The 25,656-nt window shown below is 37.6% G+C and overlaps 1 protein-coding gene across 3 annotated transcripts in view; it reads left to right on the plus strand.

The window, feature by feature from the left end:
• The window catches only part of lrba (LPS responsive beige-like anchor protein), a 160,660-nt gene that overhangs the window by 3,833 nt on the left and 131,171 nt on the right, over nt 1-25,656 (plus strand). For all 3 annotated transcript variants that reach the window (XM_026359540.1, XM_026359538.1, XM_026359539.1), the window contains exons 2-11: nt 17,003-17,234; nt 18,388-18,488; nt 19,270-19,365; nt 20,586-20,707; nt 21,552-21,678; nt 22,464-22,583; nt 23,222-23,368; nt 23,584-23,781; nt 24,759-24,892; nt 25,441-25,549. In XM_026359540.1, the coding sequence (XP_026215325.1) occupies nt 17,003-17,234; nt 18,388-18,488; nt 19,270-19,365; nt 20,586-20,707; nt 21,552-21,678; nt 22,464-22,583; nt 23,222-23,368; nt 23,584-23,781; nt 24,759-24,892; nt 25,441-25,549 (1,386 nt within the window). The remainder of the gene's footprint in view (nt 1-17,002; nt 17,235-18,387; nt 18,489-19,269; nt 19,366-20,585; nt 20,708-21,551; nt 21,679-22,463; nt 22,584-23,221; nt 23,369-23,583; nt 23,782-24,758; nt 24,893-25,440; nt 25,550-25,656) is intronic.

Consider the following 25,656-nt stretch of genomic DNA (forward strand, 5'->3'; position numbering starts at 1 on the left):
ATACTGAAAGTAGATGTTTGTGGGAATTTAAGACGATGATACATAATGATAATGGCATGGGCCGATGTAAAGTCAGAGCTGAGCCGGGCTCATGGCTCCTCTGTTAGGTGACACAGTAGATGAGTTTGTGGTGTGGGATGTAACTTTGACTTTACTTGAAGCCAAGGTCATAGAGCTGGTTGGTGGCTTTGTGGACAGTGGAAACCAGAAGTGTCTGTGCACATGGTTGTGTTCATGTCATTGTTTATTTCCCTTACAGATTTAAGCATTTTGAGGTAATATTAGTTTACTAATGTGATTTTAGTGAATTCAGTGATGTGTATATATTTGGTTATGATGCATATTAAAAATCTCCATTTTGGGGATTAAAAACAATTACTGTCCCAGTGCTGTTCAGTTCCAGGACTGTTTGGTAAGCTCATTAAAAAATTCATAGATTTAATTAAAATGTCCCTTTTTCTTTTAGACACTGAGCACACAGGCTACATTTGAACTGCCAGCCTAAAGATAACGTATTAAATCTATATTAGGCTATACATGTAAATAGATTTAAAGTCCTCTTATGTTTCCGGTCTTTAAATATTTATGTTAAATGCCTGTGTTAAGTTTCCTGTTTAAAGGGTAACTGCAGAAAAAGTAGGCATCTTGTTTTGTTCAGAATTTCAGGCTTTCTGTGCTTCTCTTTTCCAGTGTTTTATTCTGTTTGTTCTGGATTATTTCAAGTCGTGTAACAGTGTGTATTTCATGGTGTGTTGTTGCTCACTTTATCATCTGTTATACTGATGCAGAGGACCCTCCTTCGAGATGGGCTGTCATAAGTAAAATTAATTATTCTAAACTGCATCTTCCCTGTGTTTCTTTAAATAGTCTACTTAGTACCTTTCCTGCTCACTGCTGCATGGTAGAATCACACAAAGTAGCTGTGCATTGGAATTTGTTATGCATCGGGTTTTAAAATCGTGAAATTGATTTTAGTTGCTTTGCTTTTAGAGTCAGCAGATGCAGTCTATTTTTTGCCTTTGCTAAGTAGGAGCTAAAGATGTGTGTTGTTCTGTAGATAGTGAGATAACTTAGAAACCCTGAGGTGTCAGATAGGCTTTAATACAACCACTTTAGTCTGTTTTGCTGTTGCAAAGAGTATGAGCGCTGAATGATATTCAATGTTGTTGTAGTTTAACAATGTGGTCAAATCAGTAACCACTGCAATAACATCGAACTGGGCCATGAGAGTCAAGCTTCCAGCTTCCTTTATTTTTCCTAGCCCTGCAGATGTTAATATGATGCAGTCAGGAATGTAACAAACACACAAAATCTCAGTTCAGTTGCACACAATCACACAGAAATGCCAGGGGAGTGAGGGCGATCTTTGTCCTCGCTCCAAGCCTGCTTTACCCTCTCCATCAGTAACAAAGAGCCCTCTAATCTGACACATGAATGAAACCCTATCTGCTCCTCTGTTATCTATCTACCCAATTCCACTGTCACACCTTTTACTTCTTTCTCCACTGTAGCTGAAATCACTTTGAAGCACTTGCGGGATGTTACCTAAATAAGCATGACCTGACTCGTTGATTGTGCTCTGCTTTCATTACATCTAATGCTCCATAGGTGACCTTTTTAATTTCCCTAAACAGAAGAAGGCTTTTTGGGCCACCACACCATTTTGACTGCAACATCCTAACAGTTAGAGCACTGAACCCAACACTATAAGCAAATCCAGGAGGTGGTTGCAAATGGCCACAGCGAAGATGTCCGTGTTTTTGCTTGCTCTTATAGTGTGTCATTATTTAGCCCCTGAGCAGATTAGATAATGCTCCCTCACCTTCTGTGTGCTGACAAACAGGAAAACAGCCTCAGGATTCAGTGACGTTAGAAAGAGGATGTGTGTCAAATGAGAGACTATAATATCTTAACTGACACAAATGTAGAAGTTATTGTAGGAGAAAGCTTGACACACTATATTCTGGTGCTTTATAGTGCTCTGTGATCTTGTTTGGGATGATATTTTTTAAATATTTTATGTAACAGCAGCCCATACAACTCTGTTTGCTTTCAGACTCATTCCATATGGAAATTTAATGCTTGACCACCTCAAGTTTTTTTTGGTCTTTTTCTCCTAACTGTGATAATACATATGGTTGGATCAGTTGTCATAGGTTTATGGTTATTCTGTGCTGGCTGTCGTAGCACAGAATAATTAGTTCACTTTTCAGCCCAATAAACATGTTTGTTGTTTGTAATGATTAATTTGTTTGAATATTGCGCACTACACTAGTGTAGTGTTAGTGTAGATAACACACTATAGACAAAATCACATCTATTTACTCTCTAGCTGTCTGAATGAATTTCAGTTATTCACTTGGGATAAACCTACTGAGGAAACTAAAGCATGTGTTATTTTTGCTTTTTTTGTGTCTTGGTATCCCTTTTTATTGACGATCAAACAAAGTCCTATATCTTGCAGTTATCTATTTTAACCATTAAATGTGGTTAAATTGCTGAGTCTTTAGTGAAAGATTAACCAGTTACAAATCATTTCTCCGAACCTGCAGTTGCTGCAGGGAAACAGGGCCACATTACAGTCTACTTTCTTGGCCTACATCTTTCCTCTTACTGTTTCTTCTATAAACACTGTCAGCTCACTCTCACAAGGCATTTTATCAGAGTACCGGTTATGTTGGAGTTTGCTGGGAACAGGAACTATTGGTGGAGATTCTCCAAGACCAACTACTAGATCATTAAACTCTAACCAAAGTCAGTCACAGGGATAATGAGAAGCTGTACATTTCCTTACTTCTTTGTATGTAGGCTAGTAGTGTACCATTTAGAGAAAAGATGGGGCCAGTTCACCCAAATTAAAAAATGCATATCATAACATTTTATAATCTAACACCTAGGCAAATAAAACCCAAACTATCTGTGCTCTTTAATATCACCAGAGGTAGTATTTGGTTGTGTGCCATGTATGATTTTAGTTCAGATAGAATGATTTCAGCTGTCTCTGTCTCTAATTGCCTCTTCTTTGTGAAAAGGGTCCATGCAAGGACACTTCTCAGCAAAAACAGGCTTTAGTTTGAGCCCATTTCACATGTTGGCAACATAAAAAGAAAGTTGGATTTGTATTTCTTTTGTCTTTTTCTGTGGATGGAATAAATGTATTTGTGCTTTGTGCTTTTCTTATGGTTGTTAATGTTTTTGCATTTCCCATTTATATTTGGACTTAACTAAGCAAATTCCACTTGTGGTCAAGTCTTACAAAAAGAGGAAACCTAGTTTATATGAGAAACTGAATTTTCCTCTCTTTTGCAGTTTTTCCCCATTTTCCATATTGTTTGAGTCTTGACTTGTGCAGCTTCAACTTCATATACTTAAACTCATTCCACACACAGACTGATTTCTGGGCTTTTTCACAACTCCTCTATTTACCCATTCATCCATCTTCTAGTTCTTTATTCAAGTCACGGTACCAGTAGCAACAAGGGAAATCAAAACTACCTTTGGAATAACTTTTGAACATACAGTGCTTACTGACACTTACACGTTAGGGTGTAAAAGTCTGTTTTCACCAAGCTCCATTGGTAGACTCACTTGGCTAATGCTGTGAGCTGGCATTTATTTTTTTTCATATGTTTACCTATCCTTGGTTTAAAAGCTCCAAAAATAAATTAGTAAGTGGACCTTGAGCTAAGAGATTTGTCAAATGCCAGTATGTTTTCCATTTGATGCACTCCAGATATAGTTTACTGGCAAACTGCAATGCTCCTAAAAGAGCAACTTTTTTGAGGGATTCTGAATTTTTGCTGCTTATTTGCATTTATCTTTGTGATGATGAAAACTTTGTTTTAAACTCTGCGTTTTAAATTCCCAAAGTCTAATACTTACTGTTTACACAAATACAAACACTGTGCAAACAATATAACTGCAACCACCTTTTTGTTCTGGCTTGGTGTTTAAATTGACATGTTGGAACACTGTTGTAAAGCTTTTGGCTAAACAGGAAGCAAAATTAACCTCCTGGCCCACTATCTTCTCTTCACAGTGGGAGGGTGTAATGATATGCTAATGCTCTTGCCTGCCAGCTGAGTTTGAGTGTTAGATGCTGAAAAAAGGTGTGAATAATAAAACATAGTATAAATGCAGCTCCTTTTGTAATAGAAATATGTTGAAGCCTTAAGCTCCCACCTTTCGTCCCTGTAGTGAAGTTTTATCAGGGGAAAAGAGTATAATTGTTAACAATGCAACTTCTAACGGGTTTAATGCAGAGTGCCTAAATCCTACCACATTTTCCCTCGTGTTTGTAGCACGATCATCTGCTTTTTTTTTGTTTTCAGGCACATTAATTAATGATGTACTCGTGTCTTTTTTTTATGGAACTAAACAGCAACTGCAATTAAGTTTTAGTAATGAATGTAATCGTATATTATATTAGTGTATATATATTGCTAGGTAACTTGAATCAAACCATAAAAAACTTAAAAAATCCACTGTCTGTGTACATTTAATGAATACATTAAGTAGTAACGTGTTTGTAACATAATTTCTGTCAACTTAACATATGGTCATTATGTTAATAGAAAACGTATTCAGGTTGCATTTCACTTCCCCACAAAATGTACAGTATTACATTACAGTTTAGATGTATAGATATGTCATTTTAAGCTACATCTTTTGCTTTGATTTCCTACTTGGTACTTTTTTATGTCCATAACATGCAGTAGGTTTCACAGAAGCCAATTTCCCCCTCTCTGTTTGAAAACAAATGCTGTAGTTGTACCATTGCCGGGCTGTGGAATATTCTTCCATATTTGTCATTGGGTACTGCATCTGCTTCCCTATAGCCTTTAATTGTTTGGTACTTAAGTTTCTCATGTAATATTTTAGATGAGTATTTCTCATGCTTGTGATACAACTGGCATGTTGAAATTAGGTTCTGTTGAAGTGAGGCTTCCTTTAGCAGATAATCTGCTCACTTATGCTCAAACTTGAAACCGCACCAGTGCCAGAAGAGAATCAATGTGGGTACAGGTATGTAAGATCAGATGACATAGTCTCCAGTTGTCTGCACAAACTGAAAGAAATGTGACAGCAAACTTTTATCGGTCTATATGGCAAATACAAATTGGTGCCTACTGACTAGTTAGACGTTGGTTGCTGACAGAAGGCATAGACCCAGTCTGACCCTCTATCAAAAGTATTTCAGTATTTAGTGTAGTTAAACAAGTTATTTCATCTGCGGCATCATTCAATTTATATTCATGTAATACAAATTCAATGTAATTCTACAGACACTAAATATAAATCTATTACTACTCCTTTATTTAGAGGTGACATTGAAAATGTACAACAAATTAACTGATTAAACATGATGTCAAAAATGTGTGATCTCTGTTACCTTTACATTGTTAGATTCTGTTGTCTTACGAGGCCGTAATAAAGTATATTTCATTACTAAACATAATTAAATAATATTTAAATTGATTGACAACGAACTTAACTTCAAGACCTGTGTCTTCACTGTGTTGGACTTCCAGTCAACAGAGCCGAGAGAGCTGGCCCTTGGCCGAACCTGACTGCAGACCTCTAGATAGTTTCTCTACTCTTGACCTGCTTTCATACACCCTTCATCAGCAACTCATCTTTTGCCAAGGTCTTGCATGCAACGTGCAGGGTACACAGGCGACACATTATAGATGCATCCCATAAATCAAAGCTGCACAGTCTGACCAGACTGACGGAACCAACACATGTTTTATTTATTTATTTTGCATTCAGGTATATAAAAATCTCTCCCCTATGTGGTCAGTCAGTCAGCCTGACTAAACAGTTATTTGTTTTGATTTGATAACACTTTAATGATGTTAGATTGTTGCACATTGCAAGTTAATGATTTTTACGAATTTCCATCATTTCCACAAGCAAAGTTTTCTTGCACCAATACTCCTACCTGCTGTACTGTAAACTCCCCGACGTAATGTGTTATGCCAGCCCCTAAACAGTAATTGATTTTAAAGTACTCTATAGCGTCACATTTTAATCACTGCCTAGATCTAAAGCATAAAGTAAATTATTAAGAATTAGCTGTTGTATTATTGTAAATAAAAAGTGGAAATATATTTAAGCAGGTAGTCCTATAGTTTAATACTGTTTCACTGTTACATCAGCACTGAAATAAAATGTGTAAGTACCGGGCTATGCTCCAGTAGATGGATGTGAAAAGGTTATGAAAGGGTAGATGGGTAGCAGAGTTGTCCCTGCAGTCCACACCCTGATAAGCTTTCTACCAGACCCATAGTTTCAGTATTTTAAGGTTGTTGAGTTATATCCAGTAAATTACACAGATAATCAAGATAATCACAAGACCACAAGTTAACTCTTTGCACAGTACAGAGAGTAAAGGGGTTTATATGTGTCTTCCTGTACTCTATTTGACGTGATTTGCATAGTTGTTGAGATTAATGTACATTAGTGTGTGTAGCAGAAGTGTAGCACTGAGTTGTGGGGCAGATGTAAAAGCAGTATTTAAAACCTTTTGCTAAGTGTATGTCAGTGTATGTGTATGTCATATTTCTTTTTACATTTGCTGAGTAATGTAGTAATGTCTCCTCGCATTATAGACCGTAGGGAGAGCTCTAGCTCTTCAGCAGTGTGAACTTAGAGTTGCACGTACAGAAGGAAATTACTGTCTGCTGATGTTATCTCTCATTGAAACCTCAAACTTCCCCAGAGAAGTTTCATCAAAGCCATTCGTATCTGTGTGTTTTAATCATGTCAAGTTATCAACCTCAAAGACACAAACTTTTTGGTTGAATGAGCAAACATGTTTCAGGATATTTGAGAATATTTAATATGACAATCACTGAGTTTTCCTTTGGACTTCATCAGACTACAGATATACAGGAAACTAATAACTGGTCAAATCTAAAATTCAAAATGTACAATTAGTTAAAGGTCTGAATGCTTTCTGAAGTCATTGTACAGCCAAAAGCCTGATGATGAAAAGAGATGTCAAAACAATGATGCTATAGCCCACAAACAGTGACTTGCAAGACATGAGGTCATGCAATCACACATCTACAGACCATCAGACAGACAACAACCGGTCACATGCCTTTGAAAGTAAATGTTAAAAGGTCTAGTGTGTTGATGCTGGTACATCACTGGGGTTATCAGTTTGGCATTTTACATCACAGATGTTTCATTGAATTATTCCCAAGTCATCACGTTAGTTTGGGCATCTGTCTGCATATTTCAAATATCCCAAAACATGGCTATAACTTTGGCTATTGCTTTTACTAAATGCCAAGTTGGACTTGCATGAATCACCCCTATTCCTCTCATATAGTGTACTAATTCAATAAATATCTGTACACTTATACTGTACAGAATACTTTATATAGTATTGTGCACAGTATTAATTTACGTATAGTATGAAAATGAACATACACAATGTAAAACATGACTGAACTGTTGAGTCTAGTCAAAGTGACTTGATCCCACATCAGGATAGAAGTCACACTTAGCTGCTCAAAATGATTTGTTGTTGTTGGCTGTTATTATATTGATGTTTACATCCATTGCTGTTCTCAGTAGCCTATGAAAACAGCCTTTGTTTAGCAGAACGTAAGGATAGACAGAGAAAACAGCAGTGACACAGTTGAGTACAGACCACAGGAAGCCAGTTCGAGTGGAAAAACTGTGTTGGGATATGCTGCCAACAGTTTCCTGATTCGTCAGTCTGGGTTTCTCCCAAGAAATAGTTTAACTGAGGTGCTTAACCAAAAACATCCTTAAAAATTGTTGTTTTGCGCTCCGTTTATGAATTAAGGTTTGGTGTCTGTACTTTGCATTAGATATGAAGTTACACACATAGCTTTCATGTAGAAGGAGGGCAGCAAGAAACAACCAATAGTTTTATGTTACACCCATCCTGGTCTGTCATTGCCTGTTACGTCCTGTTGTCTTTATGACTTGCCACTGATTTCCTAGATTAGCAACACTGGTCCCACATTGAGGAGCTCAGTTTCTCTCCTTGACTTGCTCAGCCTTTGAATGAAATTTCACTGAATGAAAGTGTTATAATGATACACTTTCCTCCAAAGATTAGTAAAGTACTGTAGATTTTAGGTTATCCGATAAGGTCTCTGCATCGCCTGCGTCGCTAGCCTGTAGAACACAGAATGTTCATATGATATTTTTTTTTTTTTTAATTAGATAGGAACTGTGGTTAACATTTATTGTCTTTAGGAACACATACAATGAATTTTGATACGAACTGGCAAATGTGAACAAAATTGTTAAAGTAGTCAGTAAAGTCTTATCTTATTTTGAATTGGGTGGGTCCACCATGTCGAAAATTTCATTTCACTCCCCAGTGCGTCAAGCCGGACTGAAATTCCTCACTAATGTTTATCTCTTTGCTTCTTCACCTCCTTGATCCAGCTGCTATTTTTACCATGCTGCACCAGAGGCAGGCTTCCTACTATGAAACTCAAATCACAGGCATTACTGTATCAAACTGTGAAATTCTGTGTTTACTTCATAATCTCCTCGCATCTTTCAGTGTCTGGTCTCTGGCAGTTTCCTCACAGAGAACAGAGAAAATATATTCTTAAGCAGGAAATTTGTTAATACTAAAATCCAATTCCAGACAGGGACCACGTAAAGATTTTCTCAAGTGGAAAGCCGTGCAGTCAGTAGATCCATATTGATTATTGTTTTAATTTCGAATGTCTCATTCCAGAAGCAGATGACCTCAGTCTGCCAAAGTTATTCTGGAAAACTAAAAGATTGCCCTAAAGCCTGGACTCTGTCTAATGAGGACCATTTCCTGACAAGCCTTTTCCTTCTCTTGTTATTAGCAGCCACCCTGCAACTTAAGCTATGTTCCCAAATAATAGTGTTAAAGAAGTCTGTTACACACGTTCCTATGTAGTGCTCTGCTATAACGTATTTGCCAGAAGCAGCTTCTCACGTTTGTTCAAGCGTCATCCAAGTGAATGTTTTGTTCTTGTATGTGCCTGCTGAACCACATGTGAGCCATGTGTGATAAATACAACAATGGATACTTATAATTTAATCACATTTCATAACATCAGCAATTGAAATAAGGGTGGAACTGCATGGTATCTATTTGGATGAAAATGTACCATATGTCCTAATTCTGAAGTTGTATTTCCTTTTCGTGTTAGGCATTTTAGTTTTTCCCCATGGGGTAACGCATAATACATGATGTGTGACTGCATGAAAGACTCAGTTTAATGTAAAATAAAATACCTTAATTTTAGGCAGGCCAATTCTGTTCATGTGTATTATTTAATGTTTCCTGTGTTTTTAGACAAATGCTTGGAACAACAAAAGAAATCATGTGCTGTCTACTGCCCAGACATTATCACATTTAATGTGGTGTGAAGCTGACTGCCAGCCTGTGTTTAAAACAAACTCTTAGGTTATGCGTCTGAAGATATTCTTAGAAATATGGCTATTAAAATATCTCTCTCTCTGCTTAGTGCACTTCTCATCTCTGTCTTATAATGTGAGGAAAACGATATTGTGGCACAGATGAGGGAAAATGTACTCAACAGTGTTAGATGATCAATCGTTTTAAATTAATTAATTTTACGATAACGATCACTAACCTAAGAATGATTTACTAATCAGATCTGAATAATCATCGTTCATTGATTAATCTCAGTGTTACTGTGCCATCGAACTCAGGAGTATTCATGTAGTGGAGATGAAAAACACCTTGTTATGCTGCACATGAAGTAAGTGAATCTGTTGAAAAAGGTTGAACCACTGTTTTTCACAGCCACTGTGTACATAATTGCCACCACTTTACCTTCTACTCCTGCTTTGACAAATGTGGAGTGGCAGACTCATCCAGGCAGGATGGGGGTAGGCTGTGAATGTTTTCGACAAAATAAGCAATAGTAACATGCAGTATTTCAATAAGGCAAAACAGTAGAAATCTCTCATTTGCAGTACTGTAGTTTGGCCGTGTGTCTAGTATCTAGAGAGTCTATGTGAACTACAGTGGCTGAACACTGTCATTAAATTACTAATGTTCTGTGATATTGTGTATTGTGAAGTGTATGATTGAGGGTTTTTGCAGTTTTAAATGAATGAACTCATCTCCAGATATATAAAGATAATTAGGTAAAAGATAAGTGGGTTCACCTTTCTGTGTAAAAACTTTGTTTTAACACACTATGTAGTCTTCATTGTTTCAAAGAAAACAAGTGTTTTCAGCATTTGCTTAGAAAGATCCTATGATATTATCAGCTATATGCCATGTACTGTATTATTTAAATATTTCACAATTATTTGCCAGGGTTATATGCAATTACATTTGGTTGCTCTTGTATGTGGTTTGTCATGTTTATACCAAAAGGAGCTAGACTTCAATTGTTTACTGACATGGCTGGGGGTTAAATTAATTTTAATATTTAGTTTGGCTGTTCTCCATAGTTAAAAGCAGAACAATTTCACTGTATACTTAAACTGTTTTTAACTTGTCACACAGTAGTTTGTTATTGCAAACATCATTTTCTGTAAGTTTTTAGTTTATCCAGGTAAATTGCATCAACCTTTTTTATATGTAAAAAGAAATCATAAACACTGATAAATAAGCTGCCATTAACAGTTTAAAAAAACATGTGCAGTTAAGAAAATGCCTTCAACACATGGAAATTAATTTGTTGTAAATTAGTTGTGCAGCAGACCGTTGCATAGCATATGTCAGATGTGTTAAAGGTGTTACTGATAACATTAACGATGACGAGAAATTGATATCTGGTTCCTAAAACTGAAGCACGTACAGTAAATAGATTTCAGGCAAACATTAATTTTATTATTTACACCTCCACTTTTGCTACTGTGAAATGTTGAACAGTGTAAATGACCTCAAATGGCCACTGCTAGGCTTCCATTTCCCACTGACATACAAGGTATTTGCATCACTGGAAGATTTCCATTAACCCCTTCCTATTGTACTTATCTTATATCTTAAAATGTATTATTTTTAGAGAAAAACAAAATTCCTTTTGTATTCACGTTTCCACTCACATTCTCCATCAGAAACACATTTCTTTATATCACTACTGGCACTAGAGAGATTTGAGTAGGACAGATTACATGGTTGACCTCCCTATGTGCTGGAGCCATTTCAGCTTCTCCCATCAGTCTGTTGGAAATGTGAATGTTAATCAGCAGTGAAGAGTGCAGGATTACAAGATCATATGAGTTGTCATATCACAAATCACGTTTTGCTTTGCTGTGATGGATGTTTAGTGGAATAAGCTAATCTGCTGTGGTTTGATACGATAGCTTGTTTAAAAGATATCCAATAAAAGAACATTTGAAAAAGTAGGTCAGTGGTGTGTGATGAAAGTATAGTCACTCTGACAGCCTATTTGTTGCATTGATTTATGTTAAAATGGATTGAAAACCATAGTTAAGTTGGTTTGGTTGTTGCCACACAAATGTTTAATCCTTGTGTAGAGGCCGAATTGAACTTGGTTTAAATGACATTTACATATATAACACTGGACCGTACACCATACTGTTAAAACTATACGGTGCAGCTCTATTTCCAAATCAGTTTACAATCACTATTTATATTTGTTGTCAGGAGAGTGTCTAAGAAAAGCTGGGGCTTGGGCATCATCACATCTTAACAACAGTTTTTCAAACTGGAGACCAGCTACTTTAGTTTTGAAATTGAACTTGATTCCTGCTTGAAATATTTTTTTTTGCTTCATGATCTGGCAAATGTTTTGATTGGATAAACTAGTCTGGACTGCAGACAGGCAGTTTAGCACCAGAGTCCTTTACTACGGAGCCATGCTGATGTAATATGTGCAGAATACAATTGACCTTGTCTTTTAGCTGAAATAAGCAAAGCCATCACTGAAAAAGATGTCATCTGGATTTTTTTCTGCTCCAAAACCTTTATTATATTGTTCAGCATTAAAGGGGCTTTCACAGATGTATTTGTGCACTAAATGCCCCCATATCATTATGCACCCAGAAGGAAATGGTGCATTAATGTGCCCCTAAATCATCACAGATGCTGACTTTTGAACAGTGTGCTGATACCAAAGAAGATGATCCCTCTCATCTTTGTCCTGAAGGACATAGTGTCCAAGGTTTACCTCTTACTTACTTCTAAAAGTCTCCCTGAGATGGTCTTTTTGTAGCCAGTCATGATACTGACCTGTTGCCAATTTGCCTAATTAGTTGTGAGGTGTTCTCCCAGGATTTTCCTTTTTAACTTTACACAAATATTTCAGCGTTTTCAAAACATTTATGAACCATGTTACTGGCCTCAAATTCATAATGAGAACATAAATCTTAGGAAATGCAGCCGTACATGTCATATTGTGATGTAAGACTTGTCCTCGAACTGACAGATGATATCACGATTGTTCAGTGCAGTTCAAAGCCTGATAAAAGGCGTCTCACAAACTAGAGACATGCTTGACGTGATCAGAAATTTGTCATGAGCATTCTTCTATTGTCTGCTCTTGTCTTATTCAAGTACACTACTATATAATCAGTTGGTCTTAACCATAGAATTAATTGCAGTTTAATTAGGAGGTGAACCGAAGGATGAACATGGACCCATACACACACACACACACGGCATCACCGTTTCTGCTTATTACTTTTAGTTGCTCTAAAATGTACAAATGTTTTTTTTTACCTCAGACCTCACATAACTCTCCTTTTGTATTAAAAACTCACCATGTGGTCTTTGTGGTTTGTGGAAATAATGTTCCTTTTGAATTAATAGGCTTTTCAGTATTGTTACTCCTAATTCAACTGTGAGTTTTGCTTCCATTAAATTGTCGCACAGGTTTTAAGGTAATTCTGATACATCATCTTCAAACGTGGTGTTTTTGTCATCAGTTAGGGTAATAGGTGGGTGGTACTTCATTTCTCTTGTTGCTAGTTTTTTCAACGATATCTGGTTAAATGGAACTAGAATAAGCTTTGATATCAAGGTGTATTTGAACAAGACATAGGGTCTACACCCACCTTACCTGCAAATTTTGAGCTAAATTCTAATGTCAGCATGCTAACATTCTCAAAATAAGGCAAAGATGCTGATCTTTAGCATAAATAATGTTTACCCTGTAAATATAATGTATGTTTTGATGCTATTATTAATAACATTAAACTAAGCTGTAATTTAGTACTAACTGTACTAAACTACAGCTCAGGGTAATAGGAATGTCATTGGTTATACAGGTATTACATAATACACCAAATTGTGCTAAAAAACATTTTGGCGTTTTAGGCTGGACCAAAGTTGTAGATTGAATTACTCTAATTCCTTGTCCTGTAGCTATACCAGTTTTCATATATTTAGCATACCAACTTGTATTTCTTACATTTCCTTTATACTCCACTATTCAGTGCAAATTGAAACAGAACCCTTTAAAGTGTGGATGAAACCTCCTGACTGTGACAGTTATGCTCCATTATGCAGACCATGTGTATTCTTGACACTTTTTTGTTCTATTTAGAATTAGAATTAGTGAATGTGATGCTAATATTAATCTCATGTCAGACATTGTTGTCAAATCTTAGCTTTTCAAGAATCCAAATGTTGTCATTGCTCTGGCTATAAAGTAACAGGAATTTCAGGTTGAGCTCAGTAGATATGATTCTGTTACCATTTAGTCCTGCTGTCCACTATGTTGTTCTCCATGGAGACCTCAGAAGCCTGTTGTTACGGCCCAGTGGCTGCTTGGCTGCTCAGCCATGATTAATTCAGGCAGGCCTCAGGGGGAGAACAGCCAGGCCAGGTTACCTAGCCAAGGATCTGGTGTCTAGCTGCCATAAACACACTGGCTTTATGGCAGCTTCAGGCACAGTGCTCTTCTTGGCAGCAGCTTAGACTGGAGCTGGCAACCTTTCACATCTGTTCTTGAAACAGACCAATGTAAATTATTTAATTGAACAGCTGAAATATTGAAAATCTCTTTGTCATGCACTAATAGATATATTAAATGTTAAGACAAATTGCATCTTATTTTTGTTTTAATGAAAGATTGGCTGTAGCATCACACTTGATTAACAGCTGCACAAATTTGACTGTTTACAAAGGACGGACTGCTGATTATTTTGTACCTTGTAACAACATGGAGATAACCAGATGCTAGGCGGTTGTATGTCTTCACATTTAGCTGGTACAGTTGGTAAAGGTGACGAGCACTACATGGGTTTGGAGGTGAGTGCAGCTCAGAGATAAAGTCCATTTGAATATGACATTCCACAAAAAACGTATCCAAGAAAATTGTTTCGAAATCACATTTTAAATAACCTTTAACTCTTTTAAAAAGAGCCACTGGCTGTTTAGTTTATGGACAGAATCTCACAAATTTAGCATTTATTGAAATTAGGTTGGCTACAAGTGACTCTACAAACAGCACCACACACAATAATGTGGCAGCATCATTGTTCAGTTCATCTTAAGCTGTTCTGACTGTATGGAGTGACAAATCAGGTCCACACTCAGCTCTGCTATCCTTGCCAGTCTGGCAGGTGTATGTCACTGCAGTCTGGCACCCTGTCTACATCTTCTTTGTTCGTCCCCTTGGTCAGCTGATTTTGATGGATGGATGACTCGTGTAGAGTGTCAGGCTCATAAATCAGCTATTACTGTGTCAAAATGGCACCCAGCATCTATTAATGGCAGACCTGGCTGCAACACGAGTTATAAGTTTATACATGTTACTCTGTAGACTCTCTGTTATTTGTCAATGACTTGCTAAAAGGGAACAAGACAAGTTGCCAGTGGGGCATTAGTTGGTGCATGTGTTACTATAAATATTTTACTTTCACTTGCTTATTGCCTAGGGGATATTTTGACTGGATTTATTTCCTTCAATTTCCCCATAGGCTTTGTATATCACACATATATACTGGTTTCTTTTTATATTTGTATTACTGCAATTTTTACTTTTTTGATTACAAAAAAACAAACAAACAAAAAAAAAAAAAACAACTAAAAACTCACTTAATACTTTAGACGTCTTTGTCCAGAGTCTTGTCTCCGCATAGCTCAGAAGGAATAACATCTTCTTTGCGATTGTCATGAAAATGTTTTAATTGGAGCTGCTTTCTACTAGATAAACTCGTCCTGTTGTTTATCCAGAGCAGCAGGAAAATTGTCTTCAGAAATACACAGTGATGTTTAAATGTTATAATGTGAAATTGTATAAGCTTTGTGCGTCACAGGATCTAAAAATGTATCTCAAATTTATTGTTGTCTGGTGGCAGCATCACTCACATCCCAAAACTTCTTCATGTACAAGCAAAAGTAGGGGTAGGTGAGAAAAGGAACTTGTTAATTTAATTTGGCTGAGCTAGACCTTTAATGGACTCAAATCTGTGTAAACCTCAATAGTCTCAAAATTCATTATTAGGCTTTATTGTGCTGTGAAATGAGAGTGATTTGTTAATCAGTTTTTAATTTGAACTAAATCTAATTGTTAACAAATCGGTAACAAAATTATTGTTTTACTTTATCAAGTAAAAAAAGATCAGCTTTCTTTGAGGGACTTGTCTTTTATCTGGCTGTTGGCACTTGACCTTGTTTGTACTTGCGATATTTCAATATTGATGCAGTAGTAGTTTTACAAGTTTTACAGGCCGTTGTGTTTACTTTGCCATTGTTAGAAAGGTGATGGAAAGAGACAGGGAGGTTAAAGGGACAATTCAGGTCTGTGTCAGTGTTATTGTCATTTTATCTCATGTCTGTGAGGATGATGCAGAAGCAGCAGTGTTACCCCACTTTACTTCCCTATCTTGCAGTCAAAACACACACACACACACACACTCTCTGTTAATCCAACCTCACTCATTTAAATGGGACAGTTTCCATTCCCTTGACCAAATCATATTGTATCGCATCCAGCCTGTCTAATAGCTGAGCGGGACTATGGCACATTCATTTTTTTCTGTCCAGTCTCACCTCCTTAATTCTAAACATGACAGCCTTACTCACAATATTAATTTGACATCAGCATTGTTATTTTCCTTATCTTTTTCTATTAGGCAGGGTTCAATAATAAAAATGTCAACACAACTATTAAGGAGTGACAAATTATGACATTTATGGCTCATACAATTTATTTCCACACACAAAGAGCATTACTCCTTTGCAATAAGACAAGAATACTGCTTCGCCGCCTCCTAAGCAAGCTTAAGCTGGAGAGCACAGCAAAGGCTAACCAACATGGTGGGACATATTTTCTTTTTTTAACGCAGCAGTGAATATAATTGTGTAATTTTACATTCAAAACATAGAAAACATGTTAATTATGCCGAGTTACAGTGAAACACGTTGCGGGGTGTAAATGAAAGTAAAATGGTGAAAAGAGAAACAGTTTAAATTAGAGCCCACTGGCAGCCACGACTGTTAAAATATAGATGTTAGTATGCCATTAACTCTGTGTTTTCTCATGAATATAATAAGTGAAAATGAATTTCAACCCAGTGTCTGCGTCTTCTAGGCTGTGTCAGATGCTGCTAGTATTCCAGGGCCTCATACAGGAACAAAAGACCTCTAAATACACTTATTGTTGTTTGTCTGTCTCAACGTCTAGCCTAATGTCACTGACACAACTACTTGTTTGGTATTTTCTCATCTAGGTTTATCACAGTGTCCCAAAGCGAGCTGTAAACAGTGCAATGTAATGACATACAGATAGACTGACAGAGACTCACATTTCTCCCTTGACCTTTAATTCATTTGGCTAGCAGCAGCTCTGATGCATGATTAATCATCCATTTGAGAGTGTGCACGCACATTAATGAGACGGTCATATTTGTCTCTTTTTAAAATCTGTGGTTATGTTGGGTATAAAAGAGAAAATCATTGAATTGTGTAGTTTCTTTCTTTTATTTATTTTGACAATCTGAAACTCTGCCCTCTTACCATTGATTCTCTTTGCCCCTTCATCACCTCTCTCTCTCTGTTTCTATCCACCAGCTGGTTGGCGGACAATTTGACCTGGAAATGAACTTCATCATTCAAGAACCAGAGAGCATTGTGTGCATGGTGGAGCTGTTGGACAAGTGCGAGCCCAACTGTCAGGCCGAGGTCTGGAGCATCTTCACCGCCATCCTCAAGAAGAGCGTCCGCAACCTGCAGGCATGCACAGATGTGGGGCTCATCCAGCAGGTGCTCCAGCGTATATCCACCACTGATAGCATGATCGCAGGTACCAAGGCCAAAGCATTTTCTTTTACTGAATTGTACAGAAATTAACTCAATTTTTTTTTTCTGTTTTCATTTTGACCTCTGTGTGGAGAGGGGTAAAAAGCAAAAAGATGTTCCATCCCCATGAATCAGCAGAGTTTACAAATGAATTAAACAAGTTGACAAGTTTTTACAGCTTCATTCAACAGTGTTGCACACGCTGATGAATTACTGAGTGAGGAAACAATCATCCTGTATCTCCCTCGAGTTTCAGTCTAGTCTGTTGCCCATCATCTGCAAATTAGTACAAATTAATCCTGCAGTGTTCAGCCCAGTGAATTCTTGCCAGTGAGAACAGCGCTGGCCTAGAGGCTTTGTGCAGTCAAGCAAGGATGACGCAGTATAGCCCAGCACTAACTAGCCAGCTGGAAGACATGTTCCTAGTAATAATTACTGCACTACAAAGTAAAGTCTGTAAACTTTCTATAAAATCTTTCACAAATGTATATTTTTATTGTTTGACATTTACAAATTAAAATGTACGGAATATTAAAGCTTTTTATGTTTTAAGCTCAATAACTTAGACAACACCCTATTTGTTGCTTACTACACAGTAAAGGTTCTTTCCTATCACACATTGCCTGAAATGCTGTCTAGTACAAACAGCTGAGCTTGAATACTCAGCAGGAAGGAAAAAGGTCTGACAGACCTACCGCTAAATCAAGGGTAGCGCATGTCCGAAGTATATCTGTTGAACTATTATTAATAACTAATAGAAGATGGTGCACAAAAGCTGTTACTGTGGGAGTGTCCTTGCTATTTTGCGTTTTCTGTTTTATTTTAACTTGGGTTCTGCTCACCCTTCTTTTCTTTACCGTATATAAGCTGCATAGTTTCTGATAGCTGTTACATAACTGTAATATGTAGATTATTAAGATGCCAAATTGTAATTATTATGTCTTTTTTTTTTTTTTTTGACGAAAGGAAAATCGGTTAAAGCCAATGATCACCTAATGAATAATTGTATCCTGAAATGGTTTTTGTCATCTTATTACTAGAGCTTAGCTCACTTTCAGAGGTGACTGTATGCTATATCTCATCAGTCTTTCTGCTTTAAATCATCCCTCGTGTGAGTCTGTGTTTAACCCTACTGTTGTGTCATGTGTGTCTTGCAGACCTACTTGTGGACATGTTGGGTGTGCTCGCCAGCTACAGCATCACAGTAAAAGAGCTGAAGCTTTTCTTTAGCAAGCTGCAAGGGGAGAAAGGCCAGTGGGTGAGTCAGAGTCATGCCACAGTGATCTGTCTTGGTTGTCTGGGACCTGCATGAGGAATGTGCTAGCAACACTTCAACTGCTGCCATCCCACAGGCCAATGCCCTCATCACATAGACAAGATAAATCATGTGAAGCCAAATGAGTACTCCTCAGTGGTATTGAATCCAGAGGCATCACTACATTTGGGATATTAGGTGGTTTGTGAGATAAACAGACATGAATTTAGACTATTTCCTGTATTTATTACAACATTAAAACAGTGTGTGCCAATAAAAAGGTTGAGCTGAATGCAGTGTGCATAGATGAGAAAGACACAGCAAACAAAAAAGATAAAGGATGTGTGTACAGAAGACAGAAGTAAAAAAACAGTAGTAAAAAAACAGCGGCACAGAAGGGGAGACAGATGAAGTCAGGAACAGGAGAGTAACCCACTGATCACTGACACTAATCAAGTTGTCAAAGAAACAGGGCAAGTTGATTTTATGCTTCTAAATTTCACTTCACTCTCCCACTTTCAAGCAGTGATACTGTAGAATGAAAGATAACTTTTTGATGCTCACATTGGTTCAATTCTGTAACAGCTAAAGATTTTAAATTGGAGTACTTTGCAGCAAACAATGTTTCTATAATCTCATCATTGGGACTAAGAATAAAGTCTGCTGAGTAAATCTCTCTGGATGTCAAAGTCTGATAAGTCTGGGAGTTAAATTTAGAACAAGCAGAAGAATGAATGGGGGAAAAAAAATCTCAGTGCCTTTGTGTTTTTTTTTTTTTCCACAGCCTCGTCATGCAGTAAAGCTTTTGTCGGTGCTGAAGTACATGGCTCATCGAAATGGCCCCGACTCCTTCTTCAGCTTTCCAGGGAAAAATGCAGCTGTGAGTAGATAAACACCCCACCCGCCAGTTATGTGTATACATAAATAATGAACGCAATTCAGAGCTGAGTATTTGGAATGGATTCACAGGTGCACAGATGTTTCATTACATGGGCATACAGATCTCCCACAAGATATTATGGCAACTGTGGTCAGTCATCATAATGTGAAACCCCTCTATGAACATCTTTAATTATTTTTTTAAATAAAAAAATTTAAAGGGAGAACAACAGGGTTTCAGACACTATGTTGAAACGGTCGTCACTGCAAATGCACACTACAGAGCATCTTGTCTAAATTATTTCAATATAAACACAAGCTTCGTTTACAATCTCGAATGTCTATATTTCTTTGCAAGCACCCATTTTCTATGTAATTAGCTCTCGTCAGTTTGAGTGTTCATTTCTGACACAAAAACATTGCTTTGCTCAGACATGCATCATTTACCACATTCGTCGAAATGGGCCCTGTTGTTTTTCTCGCTTCCTGCCACACAGTACGGTGGTGCATGCCTGGATACTAATTTCTGCATGGTTTTCTCATTATGTACGACATTATTCTATATATTTATATATCTATAGGTAGATATATACACAACAGTCATTCATATTAGACGGTTACTAAGTCTCTGTACTATACATCTTACAGGATGCTGTCTCTTCCTGTGTGAAAATCTGTGCCCCACTAAGTGTTGCAGGGTTCTAGTTTACATTTCTTTACAGTCTGTTGCCTGCTTCTATAAGTCATCCTTCATTGCCATTGTGATAGTGCTATTATTATTATTTTTTTTTTTTGTAGAAGTCAGCCTGATGGGTTTTGTTGAACTCCATTTATGTTTATTTGTTATTATTGTGTTTGAAAAGTACACATGCACCTGCCTCTTCCTGTGCTGCCCTGTTAACGAGACCAGAAAACAGGGGAGGACATGTGCACCCAGCAGTTGTTTTATGACTTCTCCTCAGGGGCCATATTTTCTTTATATTCATTTGCCTAAGCATCTTGTGGTCTAGTGACATGACTTTCACGCTGATCTACACTACTAGCCTGCATTATTTGTTAATTTCATTGTTTATTTGATTGTTTGTACAGTGACCTTGAGTGTTCAGAATGGTGCTTATAAATTAAATGTATTATAATAATAATTATAATTATAATAATAATGTGGCAAACACAGGGGCCAAGACTAGCACCTTCTTCTGTTTTCTTCTGTTTTTCTAACAGGCGATAGCTCTGCCTCCTATAGCCAAATGGCCGTACCAGAATGGGTTTACGTTCCATACGTGGCTCCGCATGGATCCTCTCAACAACATCAATGTAGACAAAGACAAGCCTTACCTTTACTGGTAGGTAACATAGGAATAATAAATAATAAATGAATGTTCCATAATCAGTTAACCTACTGTGTCCTTTCACATTAACTCATATCTATTTATACATTACAGTAAAAAAGCATTTAAATGTTTATATGTGACATTAAACATTTAGTTTGAACGTGTTACATGTGGTGTGGAAAATTGGCTTTTTGCTCGAGGGTCTAGTTCGTAGTTGGTGTGTAAATAAAAAAAATAAAAATAAGAACAGGATTGACAGGATTTTTTTTTTCCCATCTGCATCACTGTAAGTGTTAACATTCTCACCAAGATCTATGTGAAATGTATTTAAGTCCCAAAACTCTACTGTAAAAGTGTAGTCTTCAGCCTCACATGAAAAATGGTTATGCCTCTCCCTTCATCTTTATTGCCTCCTCTCTGAGGAGCAAGTAAGTGAAGCCCTCTGATCATCTTATTTTCAACCAATAATTAATTTCTGTCAAAAATCTAATTTATACAACAGGGATTTGTTTGGGCTTCAGTGGAAATGATAACCAAGCTGGGCGGCCAACGAGCTGCTTGAGAGAATCTGTAATAAAAGCTCCTCTTCAGCCTCGTGCCCTTTTGAAAAGAGATTAATTCAGTAAATCACATGCAGGGGCCCCATCTCCCAGGGACACAGAATGATGGGAAAAGTCTGTGAAGTTGAGAAATGATTCTTTGCTATCTTTATCCCTTAGAGACCCTTTAAAAGTGTTTATATGATATATTGGACGCTATAACCCATGTTGCCCTTGACTGTGGTCTGCATGAAAGTGAGCTGCCTCTAGGAGAAACTAAAGCTGCGTGTTTGTACTCTCACTTTATTTGTTTTCAGTTTCCGCACCAGTAAAGGCCTAGGTTACTCTGCACACTTTGTGGGCGGTTGTTTGATAGTGACCTCATTAAAATCCAAGGGGAAAGGATTCCAGCACTGTGTAAAGTACGACTTCAAACCACAGAAGGTAGGAAAGGAACAAAAGCAAAGCAGGATAAAGGTTCTGCTTTGCTAATCCATGCAAACAAAAATATTCATGCATATTCATGAACACAAATCCAGTGAATGCCTTGTAAATAGATCACAGAAATCACATGGCAGCACTGACATAATCAATCACAAGTGCATGCACACAAGCGCACACAGAATAAATCTAGACTTTGCTGTAAGAAAGAACTGTCACATCTCACCTTACTCTGGGGAAAAGCAAAACTAGAAGAAGGAGGAATGAGGGCAATGGGAGAGAAGGATTATCCAATACTGTCGGGTCCCTTCCAGGCACAGTACACACTAAAGACAATTACATTCAGAGAGAGAGCCTTTGCCTGTAGACAATTCGAAACGTCCTTCCTCTTCCCCTGGGCATGAACGCACCATGTTACCTCAACAAATCTCACGAGGAGTCAGAACTCATTTTAGTTGATTTTCTTGCTCTATTTTTAATGCTCATGTTCTTTCATGTCCAGAGGTAACCATAATAACCTATTTTATTGTGGTGGAAATAGTAACCTATTTCACAGTTTGTAAGACTGTGGAGAAAACTAGAAATGTGAACTAGTTGGGATTGAGTCCTGAAACCAAATGAAAATAAAGTAATTGAGTAGCTTATGAGATTCTCGCAGCGCACAGACTAATTATATCATATATATATATAATAATATTATTATATCATATATTACTGTATGTAAATAATGCTCCACATGTACTACACCATCTTCTAGTGTGAAAGTTTACACTGTGTTGTTGTTGTAGTGGTACATGGTGACGCTTGTTCACATCTACAATCGCTGGAAAAACAGTGAGATTAGCTGCTATGTGAATGGGGAGCTGGCATCCTTTGGAGACATCGCCTGGTTTGTCAACACTAGCGACGTGAGTAGCAAATAACCATATTTCTCATTATTTTGGACTGTTTTAAGAAACATTTTCTATGAATGAGCATGATCTGCAGTATGTGTATTGGCAAACGATGAATATTACTGAATGAACCCTCCAGGAATGATTTATACTATTACATATAACCATCAAAAAACATATTTTGCTGCAAGACTGTTCTTTCCGCACCCTTTGCATTCAGATATATTTAATCCCATACTGCTATCAGGATCTTCAGCAGTGCTGTATAATCTTCTGAGCATGTCAGTTTGTCTGTCTGAAGCAAATTAGCTACTTGATTGAGACATGGCCTCAACATTTCCAACACTTCTTACGCCTCACTGACCATGACAGGAGGGAGACATAATCATGTTAGCTACAGTATGCTTGTAGTATGAGATGGTGTAATGCCATTTATAGCAGATGTTTAAATGACTGTCTTTTTCCTCTGGTCTTTTTTTTTTTTGTTGCTATTTTTGGTCTTGTTTGCCCTTCCTTCCCTCCTTCCTTCCTTTTTTCCTTCCTTCTTTCCATCCTCCTATTCTTTCTTCTTTTCATCTTTAATTGTCTATTTATGTATTTTTGTCCTTTGGTATGTCTTCCAATCACACCTCCCTTTATCTCCCTTGCTGCAGACATTTGACAAGTGCTTCCTGGGATCGTCAGAGACGGCAGACGCCAACCGTGTGTTCTGTGGACAGATGGGGGCAGTTTACCTGTTTGGAGAGGCTCTCAGTGCTGCCCAGATCCTAGCTATCTATCAGCTAGGTCCAGGATACCAGGTTGGGAAAACACAAAACCTAGACATGTTTGTACAAAAACATTAAGTAGAGAGATAAGAATTTATACAGGCAAATGCTTTATAATTGTTGATTTTTTTTTTTTTTTTAATATGTCATTTCAGTTTATTTTAACACTACAAAACGGACACAGTAGTTGATGATAAGACATGTTAGTCAACCTCTGCTCTTCTCCTCTTCCATGTCTTCCTGCTCAGGGCACATTTAAGTACAAGACTGAGAGTGACCTACTGTTTGCAGAGCATCACAAGACCTTATTGTATGATGGCAAGCTGTCCTCTAGTATTGCCTTCACTTACAACCCTCGCGCCACAGATGCCCAGCTCTGCCTTGAGTCCTCCCCAAAGGATAACGCCTCCATCTTTGTCCATTCACCCCATGCACTCATGCTGCAGGTAAAGACTCCTTTAATGTAACATTCTGCTTGTTTAGCAGGTGATAGCCGTTCCCCTCTGTGTCGGAGTGTATATTGCTGGAATTACTATTACTTAACTTCGACTGCAGCCACAATGCTGCACCCACATTAAAGATATGTCAGTGCAGATTCATTCACCTTCTCCTCCACAATAATGAAAGTGGCCCAGTTGGCATCTTTTCATTTTAATAGCCTCATTAGGGCAGGGGTGCAAATGTGTCGAGCTAGCAGGACTGCTGCAGCTGCTGAAAAATGCCATGCTGAGGCTCTAATTGTGGATTTAGCTTTCTTGGTTTGGAACTACATGCATTTTTCTTTTTCAGAAGTAGGAGGTGAACTCTTCCATATGCTGCTTACAAATACTACACCACACAAATGCGTAAACACAAACACATGATGCTATTTCTTTTCTCACTCTGAGTTTTCTCTCATGCTTTCTCATCAAAGGAAAAAAAAACAGTTTTCTATGTGAGGGATGCATTTTCTGGCACGCAAACATATGCACCCTATACCACACGCACAATTTAAAAACTGAATGAATATGCGACACAAGACTTTTCAACATTTAAAGAAACTGAATCATCTTTAAATCCACTAATCGACATAAGAAAAAGAAAATAAATGAAAGCCGAAACTTTAACACTTTTGTTTGAACTCTATTCAGTCTCCTGAACATCATCATGCCTCCAAAGTTATAGCAGCTACAAACATTTTTTCCCTTTTGCAAAACCATGATTCAAGTTTAGGCTACACATTAACAGTCATAGATTCAAAGAGCCAATTAGACCTTGTACCTCATATATGGCAGATTTTACTACTATAATGTCAAAACGTGATAGTTCAGATTATGTCAACACTTGTAAATAAATTGTCTGACATATGTGATATCTGTGTGACCCATATATAAATTTAGGCCTTTTACAAGTTTAATGTGGCTACGTGTGTTTGTTTCTGTAGGACGTGAAGGCCGTGGTGACTCACTCGGTCCAGAGCGGCATACACTCTATTGGAGGCGTGCAGGTCCTCTTCCCTCTGTTTGCACAGCTGGATTATTGCCAGCCTTCCAGCCATGAGCTGGACACCTCTGTCTGGTAAACACACACACACAAACGCTGTAAGAGTTCACTGAAGAATGGGTAAATGTTAAAGGAGCTTGTATAATGTGTGTAAAGTCAGAAAGACATCCTACAATGTTTTTGGAGTAATCTGTAAACACATCTATTTCTTTATCAGGTAAAAGATTTGTTGTTTATGATATCAGTATATTGATAATCAAACAACCTCTACATATTTTATGTAAGCCCTGCAGATAATTTATAAAATGGGTTTGAAAGTAGTTGGATGTTGTTATATATTCTTTTTGCTTTTAATCCAAAACTGGGCTTTTAAGCAGTGAGGCCAACTCATTTATAAACTGCAGTGTTATACAGTATCTGCTGCCCTCAAGGTGATGCTAACTAGAATTTCTTCTCCCAGCACAGTGGGGACACAACACCCTCATTCAGTCACATTTCATGTATAATGTGCCCTGCATAGTCAGGGCTTTGTCAGCAGCTTACATAGATTGTCACTGTCACTGTCACTGTCTAATTCACTGTCTCTCTCTTTGTTGCTGTTTGTCTGTCTGTGTACCTCCTAGCTGCACTTTGCTATCCTTTGTGATGGAGCTCTTGAGGAACTCGGTGGCTATGCAAGAGCAGGTCCTGGCCTGCAAAGGTTTTCTCGTCATTGGCTACACGTTGGAGAAGGTGAGAGGAAAAACGCAGATTGGTTCAGCTTGCAAAGAAGTACACAAGGGAGCCATCTTCCTGTAATACAGCAGCTGCACTCACAACGAACCTAGCACAGTAATAAG

The sequence above is a fragment of the Anabas testudineus genome, chromosome 1, assembly GCF_900324465.2.
Source record: "Anabas testudineus chromosome 1, fAnaTes1.2, whole genome shotgun sequence".
Lineage (NCBI taxonomy): Eukaryota > Metazoa > Chordata > Actinopteri > Anabantiformes > Anabantidae > Anabas > Anabas testudineus.